Below are 18,426 nucleotides of genomic sequence, written 5' to 3' on the forward strand. Positions count from 1 at the left end.
CTCACTGTTGTGGCCTCTCCCGTTTTGGAGCACAGGCTCCGGACACGCAGGCTCAGCAGCCATGGCTCACGGGCCCAGCCACTCCATGGCCTATGGGATCTTCCCGGACCGGGGCACGAACCCGTGTCCCCTGCATCTGCAGGCGGACTCCCAACCTCTGCGCCACCAGGGAAGCCCCAATATTTCTTTTACTTTGGTCTTTCTTAGACAAATAAAGGACAAGGGTTATATGCTCAGTGTCATTTTGTAAACTGTGAATAATTAATGACTAGCAATCTACCCTTTCTCTCATTTTTCTTCATCATTCATAGTAAGGTAACAAAATTGGCAGTGGCAAGGAAGGAGTGTAAAAGAGCCACAATAAAGGTTGAGAATTGATGCAAGAGGGAAGAGATATGGGAACATATGTGTGTGTATAACTGATTCACTTTGTTATAAAGCAGAAACTAACACACCATTGTAAAGCAATTATACTCCAATAAAGATGTTAAAAAAAAGATTGAGAATTGTAGATGGTGTGTATAGATGAAGGAGGTAACAAAAATGTCACAAATACTGGACCTAAAAGCCTGGGAAGAAGTCTCATTTATAGAAATGAGGAAGGCACGTGGTAAATAAGTTTAGAAGGGAAGATGGGCTCAGATTTAGAGATGACAATTAAAAACGTTCGTAGAACAGCCATGTGGAGAGGGAACCAACAGTTGGGAATGGGGATTGAAACAGATTCTGCATTGCAGAAATGAATTTGGGTTCATTCACAAAGAAACCAAAATATTCCACCCATTTATTTAACTTAGTAATCACCCAAATTATGTAAAATGCTGTGCTAGAGACTGTGGAATGTAGAATAAAAAATGTATGTCATGAGGTCCTTACTTTTCAAGAGTGTGAATAATGGGAGTGGATATATGTAAATAAATATAAGGCAGACAAATAAGTGCAAAAGTAGAAGGTTGGTGGAGGGGAAGATTAATTCTGACTGGGGAATTTGCAAACACTTCTTAAAGGAGAGAGGATTTAAGCTCAGCCCGGAAGAATGAGTGGGATTTGAAAAGTTGTGGCAAAGGGCATTTCAGGTAGAGGAAGAAACTTTAGCAAAAGCAGGAAGATGGGAGGAAATAGGGCACGTTTTGGAGTACCAGTGTAGCTCCATACCTTGTGATAAGTAAGGAGGTGTAATGGAGCGTGAAGTTCAAAAGAAAGCCATGCACCAGTTTATGATTTTAGGGAATTATGAAATGCAATCACCAAAGTTTTCTAGCCAAGGAGTAACATGATATTTGAGAAATTAACTCTTGGCTTTGTTTAAAACTACCTCAGTTGAAGTTAGGAAGTCCTAAAATGTTCAATTAAGAGAAAAATATGTGCATGAACTAAAGCATTAGGCAAAGGCGTGAATCAGAGCCAAGGAGAGAAACTTAGAGAATGTCTGTATTTAACATCAAAGGGAAAAACAGAGTTAAAAGTGGGAGACTCTACTTTTTATAGATGCAAATTTTAGCCTTAGACTACAACCGTCTCTCTGTAGATAGACATGAATATCCTTAAAGTCACGTAGAAAATGTGCATCGATTAACTGAAATGTGCATCACCTAGAAAATGTGCATCAATTAATTTCCTAAATTTTTGGACACTGTTTCATCAGAATTATTTTTTCCTAATATTCTTTTGGCCTTATAGATGATCTTTTCATCACACACATCTGTGTGCATATACATCATAAGAGTTTATTTCTGTTTGTAAAAACTGAGATAGCCACAAGCACGTAAATAATAAGTTTTTTTTTTATTATTATTGGTTCATTTAGTAAACAGAAACAAGATGTAAGTGGCATTGTGCAAGGCCTTAATTATTTGCATGTTTATTGTTTTCAGAAGCCCCGAAGTTGATCGTAATTCAGAGTGAGCTCTTGGTTGCCCTTGGGGATACAACAGTTATGGAATGTAAAACGTCTGGTGTTCCTCCACCTCAGGTTAAGTGGTTCAAAGGTACATTTCTTAAGTATGTTCATGTCTGGTTCATTTAGTATTGTTTTCTCTTTTAGATAAAGATAGTTTGTTAAAAATTTATTTTGGTGTGTGACTTAGCAGCTCCATAAAATGTGCTTATGGTCTCACTAGAGACGATAGTTCAAAATTCTGCACTCTGAATTTCAGCATTTGACATCTGGTGTGGATTATAGGACTGTGAAAATCAAAGCAGGAAAACTTCGCCTGTGCTAATCCAGCTGAACGTTCTCTTTATTAGTTTAGGATTGTTTCCTGTAGAAAATTGTCCAAGAATACTCAGTTAATGTTTAAAATAGCTTCACTTATTTCAGTTCACTTTGCTTAGGCTCTCACAATTAGGAAGTTTTCTAGATTCTCCAGGACGCTTTCTATAAAGAGCTCAAATAAAGACATACCTCGAAAATTACAGCTGAATGACATTTGACTGAAAGACAAACGTATTTTATGGTCAGCTTCATCATGCATGGTAGCTGTTTATATCAAGTATAGAAATTATCTGCCTCTGTGATATAAAGATTCTACCTCTGTGATTCTATAATAAAATAACAGTAATGTGCTGTTTGTCCTTGGTGAGAATGCCCTTGGGTCCTGGTCTACGCTCAAATGCTGACAGTAGATATCTGTCTAAAATGTCCTGCTTCTGTTTTTCTCTTAGTTTTTCCAATCTATGAGAAAGAAAAATCCCCACAAACAGCCTAAGAGGGAGGTTGCTAGGATTATTGAGATGCTGTTTGCAAAATACTCTTTAATCTTCAGATGAAAAATGCTAAATAGTACAAAGCACTATTGTTATGATTCTGTTTGTTAAATCACAGACATTCCCATAGCAACAGGTTGATGTCATAATTACAAAATTGTGAATTCACCTCGGGTTCAAACTCTTAGGGAACACGAGGTGAAAAGGAAAGGCTTTATGTGGAAAACAAATACTTTTCAATAATACAAATCAAAAATAGGGAGGGAAACTAGGAGATAGCGTCACTTTCATAGTTTTCCATGTTAAATGATTTAGTCTTCATGTTTTCTCTGAAAAGAAAGCATTTCTCGATTTGCTTCTTAATTAGGTTTCAGTCAACAACAACTAATTTTCCTTAATTGAAAAACTTAAATCTTTAACTTACAAATGAAGTAGATAAAAGTTTCAAACTCACATCTTAATTAAATAAATCCAGAAAAATATCAATCAGTAGTTTATGTTAATAATAAAAAAAGTCTTTAAAGTAATGGAACCTGCTGATTTCTCTGCCTGTAAATAGCTGAGTCACAGAGAGAAAGACTTTTATTCTCCCAAATAGGTGCTACTCTCCTGAATAGTCTGTATGTCAGCTTTGGTCCCACAAATGGCTTGGGAGGTGAATGAGGAGTTAGGGAGCTATGCAGCCACCACATGGAAGATTCTAGAATTGACTGCCTAGTAGTTTCTTTTCTCAACCAGAGACACTGGAGTTCAGTGCGCCTAGTAAATCATATCCCATTTCTCTGTTCGAGTTATGCACCAACAGAGCTAGCATGTGGGCATTAAGCACTGACAGATCATGTTGGAGGACCTGCTTCGATTGATGTTCATCTCCAATATGCAGAGCTGCCCTGAACCCCAGTATCACTTCTTCTCCCAGTCCCAGGCAGGCAATTTATTCCATAAGCAGAATCTGGATCATAAAGAGAAAAGCCAGGGGACAAACTCTTCTACATGCACACTGGCTCCAAAAAGAAAGGGACGAGGAGGGAGCTGGACGTTTCTTTGCCACCTCTGCTGGGGATGAGACAGCAGCAAGGTTAGGAAGATCCTACCTTATGGAAACCACAGGGGGAAAGAATAGTTCTTTCCCTAACCGTAAGAATAACTTTTTGTTCATAGCTTTTTTTTCAGGCAGTTCTTATTGAATAAAGTAGGTGGTCATTTGTTTATTTTTTATTTATGGTAAGAACACATGAGCTCTACCTTCTTAACAAATTTTTAAGCATACAGTACACTATTGTTACCTCTAGGCACTGTTGTACAGCAAATCTCTAGAACGTACTCATCTTGTATGATTGAAACTTTATGCCTGTTGAACAGCAGCTCCCCATTTCTCCTGCCCTGCAGCCCTTGGCAACCATCATTCATTAATAAATTGTATTTCATTCAGACCATTTGAGAAAAGGAATTTCACACATACAAATGCCCCCCAAAATTTTAGATTTTAGAAATGAGCAACATAAAGTGGGTTCAGAGAAGAATCAGGGACACTATTAAAATGTCGTATAAAGAATATTTCTGGTAAAATAGTAAAGAAATTGAATTTGTTTCTTTAGATCTGTTGTTGCTAAAGTGTAGTTGGGAATCCCTGGAGGTTCCCCACAATTCTTTTCAGGGAATCCATGAGATCAAAATTATTTTCCTGATGATACTAAGATGTTATTTGGCTTTTTCACACTCATCTCAGCTACATGATATGTGATGTCCAATAAAGTGAATGCAGAAGCAAAAATGAACACTCAGCTCTCTTCTATTAAGCTAGACATTCTAGAGATTTGCAAAAATGTGAAACAATGCCACTTTTCTCACTAAGTTTTTCTTGTTCAGGGAAATTTTTTTTTATAAAATACATTTATGTTAAAATGTCGTGAGTTATTAGAAAATAAATACATATGTTTTAAAATTTTTCAGTTTCCTTTCTAAAATGCGAAGTACAAATAAATATAATCCACATAAACAAAAATTCATTAAAGTCCCCAATAATTTTTAAGAGTATAAAAAGGTCTTGAGACAAACATTTTTGAGAACCACTAAACAACCTTCAACAATTTAAAGGGTCTTATGTCAGGGATAATGATCTCTCTGTTAGTCTTTGCATCCACAGAGGCCAGAATTGAATTTAAACTAAAGCAGAAAGAATCCTCCTTAATGGTAATGATTGTTCAATCCTAGAATAGATTGTCAGCCAAGTTTATATATTTTACTATGTATGTAAACATTCTTCTAATCTTATCTAATATTAAAAGTATATACTTCCTCAGTCATTTTCATCTCAAAGTTCTGTATTTCTCTATGGCTTCTCAATAATTTGATTACTAATTGTTCAGTAGAAATCAAGAGAGATGACCAAAATGTGATCAAAATGCAAACTTGACATAGTGTTTTCCAATTTATATTTTGTTTCATTACTGCTATTCCTTAAACACTTTTATTTAAAAAAAAAAAAGCTACTAGCAAAAAGTAGCTTTTTAGTCTTTATTTCATCCTGTATGTGCTCTGACATATACAGAAGAAGTAAAGGAGAAGTAAAATCCAAAAGTCTAAATGCATTTTAGTCCAAACATTTTAATGCTTGATGAACAGCTTGGTCACATTGCATCCTCCCCTAGAGGGAGGAAAGTTTATGTCAACATCATCTGCTTTTACTTATGAAAGTTTCCCAGAGGCACATAGACAAGGCTTTAGTTGCTTCTCTCATTCTCGCGTGGTATCCAGTAGCAAGCTTAAAAGGATGATTGGGGTTTTAAATGTTGGAATGCTGAAAAATACTTTATTTTTGGCACTGACAGTTGCTAATGTAATTTTTTTGTTTTTAAATTTATGGCTCCTTTGACCTCTTCTCCTCCCCAAATAAAAACAAAAGGAGAATTGTTTGTTGCTCTGAGTCTGTTGGTGGATGCTTTATGTAGTGTCCTAGAGAATTACTAGCTCTGGCTTTTTAGCCTGTTAAAAGCTAAGGGAGTTACTTCCACAGTCCTTAGTCCCAGGGCACATGGCTAAGGTAGTATATGGCATTTTGGAGAGTACCTCTTCAGACTTGACATCTGGGCATGCTGTGAAACCCTAAGGCAATGGCCCTTAAACCTCCTGGAATTTTTTAGGATCCCCACAAAGAGTTTGACATCACCCTTTACAAAAACAAACAAAAAAGATATGGACTAGGTAATTTTTTATGATATTTGTCATCCTGGTGAAATTCATTCTTCGATGAGGGGAAACCTTGGAGGAAGGGAAGCCTAAGGAAAGGCTAACCCAACTTAGAGATTTGTTGAGGCATTGCCTGCCTTCAAATAGAAATGGTTCTCAGGAGATCTGAGGCACTGCAGGGACAGGTAACCCAGAAATAACTCATCTTTCTTGGGTCATTCTACCCTCATACCGAGGTCAAATTCGGTATCAGGTTCCATCCTCCACTCATTTATCCCCTGCCTGCTTCTTCCAAAAAAACCTCTAACTCCAGCTTAAAGAACTTTGATGCCTAATACAGGTTTAATAGAGGTATCCTGGGAGATTTATATAGCAATACTCCTCTCTGGCCATTGTCAAGAGTTCCTCATCCATTCTTTCTCTTCTCTCAGCAAGCTCTTCCCTACCCTCTCTAGCCAGCTATGGTTCCTACTTCCCGAGCCATCCTTAGAAACCTCTCAGGCAGCTCATACCTTTCACAAGACAAAATCTGACTGAGAACATTCAGCCAACCAGAAACCTGGTCATTAGCCAAACTATAAGAACACCCATAGTCTCTGGAGCATTTCCTGGGTAATTGAAATTCATCCTGCCACAAAGATGGTAAAAACCTCATTTCAACCTTCATCTTCCCATTCCCTTCTTACCTAACACAGCCACAGTGACAGCTGCCACTCTTTCCCAGTCCCCCAACATAGCTTCAAAGAGTTTGTTCTCATTTAGGTACATATATGGTAGGAAATATTTGTACGTAATTCATTTAGGACCTGATTTTTGACTCTAGATTAGCCTGTGGAATTATACAGACTAATAAGTCAGCTCATTACCAAGAAACACTTCATTCTTTCATTGCATAAACATTGTTTAAGTGTCTGCACTGTGCAAGACACTTGTATTTAAAAACTTTACAATCGTTTTCTTCAGAAGTTGTGCAATCAAACCAATAGCAAACTATGTAAACATCTAACTGTTTAACGTTCTCCGCTTTGTTTTGACTTAGGGGATCTTGAGTTGAGGCCCTCCCCATTTCTCATCATTGACCCTCTCTTGGGACTTTTGAAGATTCAAGAAACTCAAGATCTGGATGCTGGTGATTATACCTGTGTTGCTGTCAATGATGCCGGAAGAGCAACTGGCAAGATAACTCTGGATGTTGGCTGTAAGCATCCGGTCTCTGATAGACAAGTTTGTATTGAAATTGACCTGGTATTTTTTGACACTAATAACTTTGAAGCAGTTGGTGGAAATATTTGTCAGAATGGCAAAATTAGAGTTAGCATTTCAGATTATTAATATAATAATGGTAGTTAGCATGTACCAAGTTTTTTTCTATTTACCATGCACTGTGCTAAGAACTTGTATATGCATTATATCATTAAACCCTCATAACAATCTTAAGAGGAAGATACTATAATTTTCTCTGTTATATAGGTAAGGAAATGGAAGCTTAAAAAGGCTAAGCTACTTGACCAGGGTCAAGAGCTGTGGAGGGACAGAGCCTAGATATTTGAATCTAGGTTGTTTGATTTCAGAAACTGTAGGCTTCACTGGTCTATCATCTGTTGCCAAACATTTTCCTATCAGGAGTCATCCATTTGGACACCAAATTCCTAAGTATTAACATCTGGAAGCCAAAACTTAGACTTTGGCCCTAGACCATAATTTGGAGATGTTGATGACAGCAAAGGTAGCAGATTGTTATCTTACTTCTTTTAAAAAATTCACTAGCAATGACTCCTCTATGTATAAAACAAAGTACAAACTACAAATAAATGTCAATCACAATGTGAATGATACAGCATGTGCATGACAACTTAGGTCGGATTACTCAAGAAGTTTGGCCCTCCCTCCTTCATCTCTCCATCTCATGTTTCTTGAAAAATAAAATTACACAGTTTGGTAACACATGAAATAAAACAGAGCTTGTTTCATGTGGAAAAGAACCTGGCAGCTTAATTTTAACAGATAAGTCAAATGTTTGCATCACTTAAATTTATAAAATATGACATTTCATTAAATTGTATTTTCATTTACGCATGATGATTTTCATGCCAAAGCTGTTTTTTTTAAACAAAAGTTAAGAACTATAAAGAAAAATGCATTTTTTATTTAGAATAAAGTTAACACAAAACATTTTAGTTCTACTATCTTTGCTCTTTAAATGAAAATCATGACCCTCTAAGCTTCGTATTTTTTTTCATATAAAGGAAAATTTTTTTCCAGCTGGGATCTTTTATGATCCCCATGCCCCTAGGCTGTCTGGTGAACACTCTGCATTCTTGGTGATTATGCCCTTGGGGTAGAATCAACAAAGCTGAAAATGGCCACAAAGACCACTGTAGAATCTGTCTAGGGCACAGCAAGATGCGTTTGAACCATGACTAAACTCTGTGGTTATTAAGAGAAGTGCCTTGGAAATAAGATTGGAATCTCTGGGTGGAGGGTCTCTGAATCTACCAGCAGAGTATGAAATACAAGAAATGCTTTTAGAAATATAAGGCCCAAATGAAGAGGGTGATTAGATACAGAATTCTTGTTTTCAAGAAATATACAAAGTTTCACTTCTCAACATTTTCTAGTTTTGCTTCTCTCTCTTTCCTGCACAGATATTTTCTGTTCACCCAATGTTCTTGTAGAGTTGTCTAGCTCTAGAAGGAAGAGTGAAATAGCCCAACAAAAAGGGAATGACACCCTCAACCCCTCCAAGACTGTAGAAAATCTAAACATCTTACATGTTTCTTTGCTTACTTACTGTCTTCTTGAAAATCTTTTTAGCTTCTGAACTTTCCAGGTTCTCTCTTCGGATTAGTGACAAACCATATAAGGGTTAGGTCTGTCTGTGCTGGAGTGACTTGGAGTAGATAGGAAACATCCTAACAAAAGTTTTATATTTATCCCTTATTCCTTGAACTGAATTTTGTTTTATCTCCACTCATATTCAAGATCTTCACTCTCAACGACCCTTTCTAAAACAATGGCTTCCTTAACTTTTATTCCAGTAATTGTCCTGATGGAACTACTAACATAAACTCTATTGTTTGCTTACTGTAACCTTGATCATTGTTAAAAGTTGCCAAATAACTTAATATTAACATCAGTACCATTCATGTTTCTGCTATGCCTTAACTATTTCCTTATTCACCATTAGAATTCTGATCATTGTAGCTTACAAAGTTTGACTAGACCTTTTCTGTCCACATAAAACTATTGTTACATATCCTAGCAGATAGAGGATGTAACTGCCAAGCACCGTGCAAATCACAGTTGCAGTGATAGTTGTGATTATTGCTATTAGGTTTAAAAGCAAACAAACAAAAGAACAAGTTTTCCCTAGAATTTATATAGTGTTTAAGAGAATGAGCTCTAGAAAGGGACTGGGTTTTCTCCCTGACTTTTAACAGTACCTACCTGATTGGTTGGTTGTAAAGATGAAATGAGGTATTATCGTCTATGTGCATTCAGTATGTCAGCAGTTACTGCTTTTCCTCCAAAGCTGCTTCATTGACATGTATCAAATAGGTGAATAGTAACTTTACAAACTGAATGGTCACTTTGATTCTTTGAGTCTTGAAAAATAATATAGAAATGCATATATAATAGTGGTATAGCATTTAAGATTAAGCATTGTGCTTTTAATACGATAGTCACTGTTTCAACTTGATTTTTTTTTATAAAAGGGCTTGAGACAATTTAAGTACTACTATTAGTGGTGCATCAGATTATTAATTTGAGTTCCAAAACTACTGGGCATAAATTTAAGTAGATATGACTTAAGAAGAAAAACTTGCTTTTATCCATATCATGTAAATAGTTAGACTTTCAGTTTGTTTTTGTGGGCCTGTTATTTCACATAAACAATACTAGATCAAAAAATAATCATAAAAAGATCATTTAATGTTATTCATGAGTTCTAGCTTCTTGTAGTGAGTCTCCGTTATGGACATTTCAGGTCAATGTTCAGGGAATGTTACCAATGCTTTTCATCCTTTTTTAAAAGGGTGTCAATTGGAAGAGAAGAAGATTGGCTACATCAAACAAAAAGTTGGCCTGGCAGTGACTTTATTTGCAGCATTCCACACCACAGAGGGTGATGTTTTAGACTTAGACTGTGGTTTCATGTTTTGTGGTTTGGTAGAACCAAAACAGTATGTTCAGCCATTTTAGGAAAGAAAATCTCAGTTTGACTAATCTAATGCAAGAGTTGCCATGGTGGGGATAGATTTAATTATCACTAAAGGAACTAGAATAATTTTATAGAATAGGTGTCAGAACAAGATGGTCAATCTGTTTGTAACTTTTATATTTTCAAAATAATGTGTGCACACAGCCATATCCACCTGTAAGTGACAACAGAGCTGTACCGCGCTTTAACCCTGTGCAGTCCTCAAAGTGCTTGCACACAAATATTTAGGGGATCACAGAGGATCTAGCATGATAAATCCAACAGACTGTATGCAGAAGCCAAAATTGAAACTAACATTAGATACATTAAACTCCAGAACTATGATTTAATAAATTAACTATACAATATTTATGATCGTTGATAGTTTATAGTTGGGTGATTGCTACACGTTAAATGATTAATAATGATTCTTTCTTTTAACAACGTGAGATAGGATATGTTATCGCCCTTTTGTTCCTGGGGAAATTTAAACTGGGGTAGGTAAAATCATTTTCCAAGGTTATAGACTAAGAAATAGTGGAGCTGCGATTTGAAACCACCTGGTGGGCGGTACCTTCCCTAAGCTACTTCTCTAAGCAGCTCCTCTGTACAAGTTCCATATTTTGTACTATAATCACTTCTGCTTCCTTTCCCACTGGTTTTGTTAATCTGTTTACCATCCACCCAATGTTAATTCACTTGGAGTCCGAATTGACCACACTCAGGAGTCGGAAGTACTTAAAAGGCTTCTTGGCTTGAGGAGGAGCTGCTTCATTTTGATGTTTGCTTGTCATTGATGCTGTCCTGGCTGCTTACCTAGTGCCTGGTACTCTCATTTGCCTTGTTTTCTGGTACCAGTACATTTATTCCCTGACCTTGTGCTTGTCTCGTGCCTGACACTCTTCCCAAAGCTTCTTCACCACTGGTGACTTCTCTCATCTTAAGTGAGTTTTATGGGCACAACTTGAGCTTCACTTACCCTTTTTTTTTTTTTTTTTGCGGTACGCGGGCCTCTCACTGTTGTGGCCTCTCCTGTTGTGGAGCACAGGCTCCGGATGCGCAGGCTCAGCAGCCATGGCTCACGGGCCCAGCCGCTCCGCGGCATGTGGGATCTTCCCGGACCAGGACACGAACCCGTGTGCCCCGCATCAGCAGGCGGACTGTCAACCACTGCACCACCAGGGAAGCCCTAACCTTTTTATTTTTTAAATAGATCTTTACTGGAGTATAATTGCTTCACAATACTGTGTTAGTTTCTGTTGTACAACAAAGTGAATCAGCCATATGCATACATATGTCCCCATTTTCCCTCCCTCTATAGCCTCGCTCCCATCCTCCCTATCCCACCCCTCTAGGTCATTGCAAAGCACCCAGCTGATCTCCCTCCCTGTGCTATGCTGCTGCTTCCCACTAGCTAACTATTTTACATTCGGTAGTGTATATATCTCGATGCTACTCTCACTTTGCCCCAGCTTCCCCCTCCTACCCCATGTCCACTAGTCCATTCTCTATGTCTGCATCTTTATTCCTGCCCTGCAACTAGATTGATCGGTACCATTTTTTTTAAAGATTCCATATATATATATGTTAGCATACGGTATTTGTATTTCTCTTTCTGACTTCACTCTGTATGACAGACTCTAGGTCTAACCACCTCATTACAAATAACTCAATTTTGTTTCTTTTTATGGCTGAGTACTATTCTGTTGTATATATGTGCCACATCTTCTTTATCCATTTATCTGTTGATGGACATTTAGGTTGGTTCCATGTCCTGGCTATTGTAAATAGAGCTGCAATGAACATTGTGGTACATGTCTCTTTTTGAATTATGGTTTTCTCAGGGTATATGCCCAATAGTGGTATTGCTGGGTCATATGGTAATCCTATTTTTAGTTTTTTAAGGAACTTCCTTACTGTTCTCCGTAGTGACTGTATCAATTTACATTCCCAGCAACAGTGCAAGAGGGTTCCCTTTTCACAACACCCTTTCCAGCATTTATTGTTTCTCAATGTTTTCATAATGGCCATTCTGACCAGCATGAGGTGATATCTCATTGTAGTTTTCATTTGCGTTTCTCTAATAATTAGTGATGTGGAGCATCTTTTCATGTGCCTCTTGGCCATCTATATGTCTTCCTTGATGAAATGTCTGTTTAGGTCTTCCGCCCATTTTTTAACTGGATGGTTTGTTTTTCTGATATTGAACTCCATGAGCTGTTTGTAAATTTTGGAGATTAATCATTTGTCTGTTGTTGCATTTGTAAATATTTTTTCCCATTCTAAGGGTCGTCTTTTTGTCTTGTTTATGGTTTCCTCTGTTGTGCAAAAGCTTTTAAGTTTAATTAAATCCCACTTGTTTATTTTTGTTTTTATTTCCGTTACTCTAGGAGGTGGGTCAAAAAAGATCTTACTGTGGTTTATGTCAAAGAGTATTTTTCCTCTGTTTTCCTCTAAGAGTTTTATAGTGTCTGGTCTTACATTTAACTCTGATCCATTTGGAGTTTATTTTTGTGTATGGTGTTAAGAAGTGTTCTAATTTCATTCTTTTACATGTAGCTGTCCAGTTTTCCCAGCACCCCTCACTGAAGAGGCTGTCTTTTCTCCGTTGTATGTTTTTGTCTCCTTTGTTGTAAATTAGGTGCCCATATGTGCGTGGGTTTATCTCTGGGCATTCTATCTTGTACCTGATAGATCTATCAGGCGCAAGATATTGATCTATATTTCTGTTTTTGTGCCAGTACCATACTGTCTTGATTACTGTAGCTTTGTGGTATAGTTTGAAGTCAGGAAGCCTGATTCCTCCAACTCCATTTTTCTTTCTCAAGATTGCTGTGGCTATTTGGGGTCTTTTGTGTTTCCATACGAATTGTAAAAATTTTTGTTCTAATTCTGTGAAGAATGCCATTGGTAGTTTGATAGGGATTGCACGGAATCTGTAGATTGCTTTGGGTAGTAGAGTCATTTTTACAATATTGATTCTTCCAATCCAAGAACATGGTATATCTCTCCATCTGTTGGTATCATCTTTAATTTCTTTCATCAGTGTCTTATAGTTTTCTGCATATAAGTCTTTTGTCTCCCTAGGTAGGTTTATTCCTAGGTATTTTTTTCTTTTTGTTGCAGTGGTAAATGGGAGTGTTTCCTTAATTTCTCTTTCAGATTTTTCATCATTAATGTACAGTAATGCAAGAGATTTCTGTGCATTAATTTTGTATCCTGCAACTTTACCAAATTCATTGATTAGCTCTAGCAGTTTTCTGGTGGCATCTTTAGGATTCTTTATGTGTAGTATCATGTCATCTGCAAACAGTGACAGTTTTACTTCTTCTTTTCCGATTTGTATTCCTTTAATTTCTTTTTCTTCTCTGATTGCTGTGGCTATGGCTTCCACAACTATGTTGAATAAAAGTGGCAAGAGTGGACATCCTTGTCTTGTTCCTGATCTTGGTGGAAATGCTTTCAGTTTTTCACCACTGAGTATGATGCTTACTGTGAGTTTGTCATATATGGCCTTTATTATGTTGCAGTGGGTTCCCTGTATGCCCATTTTCTGGAGAGTTTTTATCATAAATGAGTGCTGAATTTTGTCAAAAGCTTTTTCTGCATCTATTGAGATGATCATATGGTTTTTATTCCTTAATTTGTTAATGTGGTATATCACATTGATTGATTTGTATATATTGAAGAATCCTTGCATCCCTGGGATAAATCCCACTTGATCATGGTGTGTGATCCTTTTAATGTGTTGCTGGATTCTGTTTGGTAGTATTTTGTTCAGGATTTTTGTATCCATTTTCATCAGTGATATTGGTCGACAATTTTCTTTTTTTGTGATACCTTTTTCTGGTTTTGATATCAGGGTGATGGTGGCTTCGCAGAATGAATTTGGGAGTGTTTCTCCCTCTGCAATTTTTTGGAAGAGTTTGAGAAGGATCAGTGTTAACTCTTCTCTGAGTGCTTGATACAATTCACCTGTGAAGCCATCTGGTCCTGGACCCTTGTTTGTTGGAAGATTTTTAATTATGGTTTCAATTTCATTAGTTGTGACAGGTATGTTTATATTTTCTAATTCTTCATGGTTCAGTCTTGGAAAAATTGTACCTTTCCAAGAATTTGTCCATTTCTTCGTGGTTGTCCATTTTATTGGCATATAGTTGTTTGTAGTAGTCTCATAATCTTTTGTATTTCTGTGGTGTGAGTTGTGATTTATTTTTCATTTCTAATTTTATTGATTTGCATCCTCTCCGTTTTTTTCTTGATGAGTCTGGCTAAGAGTTTACCAATTTTGTTTTTCTTCTCAAACAAACCCCTTTTAGTTTTATTGATCTTTGCTATTGTTTTCTTAGTTTCTATTTCATTTATTTCTGCTCTGATTTTTATGAGTTCTTTCCTTCTACTGACTTTGGGTTTTCTTTGTTCTTCTTTCTCTAGTTTTAAGTATAGGGTTATATTGTTTATTTGAGGTTTTTCTTGTTTCTTGAGGTGAGACTGAATTGCTATCAGCTTCTCTCCTAGAACTGCTTTTGCTGCGTCCCATAGTTTTTGGGTCATCATGTTTTTATTGTCATTTGTTTCTATGTATTTTTTTAATTTCTTCTTTGATTTCTTCAGTGATCTCTTGGTTATTTAGTAATGTACTGTTTAGCCTCCATGTATTTATGGTTTTTACAGTTTTTTTCCTGTAATTGGTTTCCATCTCATAGCATTGTGGTCAGAAAAGATGCTTGATATGATTTCAATTTTCTTAAATTTACCAATGCTTGATTTTTGACCCAAGATGTGATCCTGGAGAAGATGTGTTCTGGCTGCACTTGAGAAGAAAGTGTATTCTGCCACTTTTGCGTGGAACGTTCTATAAATATCAATTAAACCTATCTGGTCTATTGTGTCATTTAAAGCTTGTGTTTCCTTATTTATTTTCTGTTTGGATGATCTGTCCATTGGTGTAAGTGGGGTATTAAAGTCCCATACTATTATTGTGTTACTGTCGATTTCTCCTTTCATGGTTATTAGCATTTGCCTTATGTATTGAGGTGCTCCTATGTTGGGTGCATAAACATTTATAGTTGTTATATCTTCTTGGATTGATTCTTGATCATTATGTAGTGTCCCTCCTTATCTCTTAAAACAGTCTTTATTTTAAAGTCTATTTTATCTGATATGAGTATTACTACTCCAGCTTTCTTTTGTTTTCCATTTGCATGGAATATCTTTTTCCATCCCTTCACTTTCAGTCTGTACGTGTCCCTAGGTCTGAAGTGGGTCTCTAGCAGACAGCATATATATAGGTCTTTTTTTGTATGCATTCTGCCAGTGTGTGTCTTTTGATTGGGACATTTAATCCATTTACATTCAAGGTTATTATCAATATGTATATTCCTATTACCATTTTCTTAATTGTTTGGGGTTTGTTTTTGTGGGTCTTTTTCTTCTCTTGTGTTTTCCGCCTAGGGAAGTTTCTTTAGCATTCGTCGTAAACCTGGTTTGGTGGTGCTGAATTCTCTTAGCTTTCGCTTGTCTGAAAAGCTTTTGATTTCTCCATTGAATCGGAATGAGATGCTTGCTGGGGAGAGTAAACTTGGTTATAGGTTTTTCTCTTTCATCACTTTACGTATATCCTTCCACTGCCTTCTGGCCTGCAGAGTTTCTGCTGAAAAATCAGCTGATAACCTTATGGGGATTCCTTTGTATGTTATTTTTTGTTTTTTCCCTTGCTGTTTTTAATATTTTTTCTTTAATTTTTATTAGTTTGATTAATATGTGTCTTGGTGTGTTTTTCCTAGGGTTTACCTTGTATGGGACTCTCTGTGCTTCCTGGACTGGGGTGACTATTTCCTTTCCTGTGTTAGGGAAGTTTTCAACTGTAATCTCTTCAAATATTTTCTCACACCCTTTCTTTTTCTCTTCTTCTTCTGGGACCCCTATAATTCAAATGTTGGTGCGTTTAGTGTCGTCCCAGAGGTCTCCAAGGTTGTCTTCAGTTCTTTTCATTCTTTTTTCTTTATTCTACTCCTTGGCAGTTATTTCAACCATCTTGTCTTCAGCTCACTTATTCGTTCTTCTGCCTCAGTTATTCTGTTATCGATTCCTTCCAGTGTTTTTTTCATTTCAGTTATTGTGTTGTTCATCTCTGTTTGTTTGTTCATTAGTTCTTCTAGATCTTTGTTAAACATTTCTTGTATTTTCTCAGTCTGTGCCTTCATTCTATTTCTGAGATTCTGGTACATCTTTACTATCATTACTCTGAATTCTTTTTCAGTTAGATTGCCTATTTCCTCTTCATTTATTTGGTCTTGTAGGTTTTTACCTTGCTCCTTCAGCTGTGACATATTTTTTTGCCTACTCATGTGTGTTTTTTTTTTTTTTTAATGGGTGGGATTGTGTTCCTGTCTTACTGGTTGTTTGGCCTGAGGCTTCCAACACTGGAGTTTGTAGGCTCTTGGGTAGAGCTGGGTCTTGGTGCTGAGATGAGAACCTCTGTGAGACCTCACTCCAATAAATATTCCCTAGGGTCTGAGGGAATACCCCTATTCTCTGTTAGTCCAGTGGTTCAGACTCGGAGTCCACACTGCAGGAGCTTCAGCCCAACCCCTGGCTCGTGAACCAACATCTCACAAGCCGCATGGGGTGGCAAAAAAAAAAAAAAAAAGAAAGAAATAAAGAAATTAAAAAAGAGAGAACAATAACAAAGTGAAAAATAAAATTAGGCTAGGAAACTAACAGATATGTTAGAAAGAATATAAAAATAAAAATCTAGATGAATCAACAAGTGGAAGGTACATCAGTACCACAATAGTGAAAAAGAGGAGGGAAAGGGGAAAAAAAAAAGAAAGAAAGAAAGAAAGAAAAAAAAGGGGGGTAAAGGCCTTGGCTGTGGAGGGCGGGACCTAAGCAAGGGTGAGGTTAGGGCGGTGGGCAGCACCTATGCTTAGGACCCACAGGGCTGGAATAGGCCCTGGGGGCTGTGGGGGGCTGGGGCTTAGGCTCAAGGAACAGAAGTGGCCCAGGCCTGCCCTCTATCCCTGGTCTCAGAGGGTGGGGGACCTCACCTGGGAGCCCAGCAGGCTTCCTGGACTCAAGTGGGCGGGGCAAATGCCCTCCTCTCTTCTCCTGCTCCTCCCGGAGGGCCCCTCCCACCTGCCTCTCCTGATCTCCCCAGCCTCAGGGGTGCCAATCCTGTCTGGCCTCTACTTCTTCTCCCCCCTCAGTCCCCCCACGTCCTATTGGTTCACTGGGGGGTTCCTCCCATCTCCTTGGGTGTCAGGGTCCTTCACCAGCCACCGGCAGGCACCCTAGTTGTGGGGAGATGCTAACTTGATGTCTTTCCACACGCCATCTTGACTCTGCCCCCTATCCTTTTTAAATCTAGTTGTTCTTGGCTTTCTTACATCTGAACATTCTCATTTTGTCTCCATTTTCACTGATGGCCATGTTCTTTATGTCAGTAAGCTTGGTTTCCTCCCCAATACTTGAACAATCCCAGACTTCTGCATATCTTTTTGCTCTTCTGGAATTTATTTTCTGTCTAATCTCCATATTCACCTGTTCACACTCTGAGCCTAACATATCCTGGGATTTTTATACCTCTCTGTTTCAGACAAGCAGCTGGCTCTGGAATAAATGACTAGTATCACTCCAGAGAAAAGTAACTAGGCCTTACACATGTAAGATAAGCACACAGTCAGCTGCTTTCTAAACTATTTTTTAAATACGTTTATTTTACCTATTATTTTTTATTAGTCAAATTCCCATATATATGTAAGAGAAATCTAAACACAGGTACATAACTTCTTTTTAAAAACATATTGCTCAGCTGTAGTATTTAACTTAATTTCATGTAGTTTCAAAAAACAAACAATTACACTTCTGAAATTGCCATGTTTCTTCAAAACTGCAGGTTCAAATGTACTGGATCAATGTTGTTATCATCATATACACTTAATGCACACACACACACACACACAAGGTTATTGTTGAAGTGTTTTAATATTGATTCAATCATTCACAAATATCTAGCAGCCATGTATAATACACAAAGTACCATGTTAGTTGCTATAAAAGGTAAAAATGTGGTTACAAATATAAATTCTCTGGGGGAAGTCAAACATATAGTCTAGTAAGAGGCTGAATTTAGCCATTGCCATGAGAGTGGTGTAGAGTGAGTTCTGTGAAAGCTCAAAGAAGCAAGAAATCATATCCATTTAGGATGGTAAGAGATGGCATTGAGGAAGGGCCTTTTGAACTGCCTTCAAGAATTGTCAGTATTTCAGTAGCCAGAGATCAACAGCAGACATCACATTTGAAAGGGGTGGTGGTAACACAGTTGC

General features: G+C 37.4%; 1 protein-coding gene across 1 annotated transcript in view; it reads left to right on the forward strand.

The window, feature by feature from the left end:
- The window catches only part of HMCN1 (hemicentin 1), a 519,661-nt gene that overhangs the window by 230,498 nt on the left and 270,737 nt on the right, over positions 1-18,426 (forward strand). Inside the window, exons 14-15 of the mRNA XM_065885936.1 lie at positions 1,875-1,988; positions 6,935-7,093. Of these exons, the coding sequence (XP_065742008.1) occupies positions 1,875-1,988; positions 6,935-7,093 (273 nt within the window). The remainder of the gene's footprint in view (positions 1-1,874; positions 1,989-6,934; positions 7,094-18,426) is intronic.

This window comes from Phocoena phocoena, chromosome 1 (assembly GCF_963924675.1).
Source record: "Phocoena phocoena chromosome 1, mPhoPho1.1, whole genome shotgun sequence".
Classification (NCBI taxonomy): domain Eukaryota; kingdom Metazoa; phylum Chordata; class Mammalia; order Artiodactyla; family Phocoenidae; genus Phocoena; species Phocoena phocoena.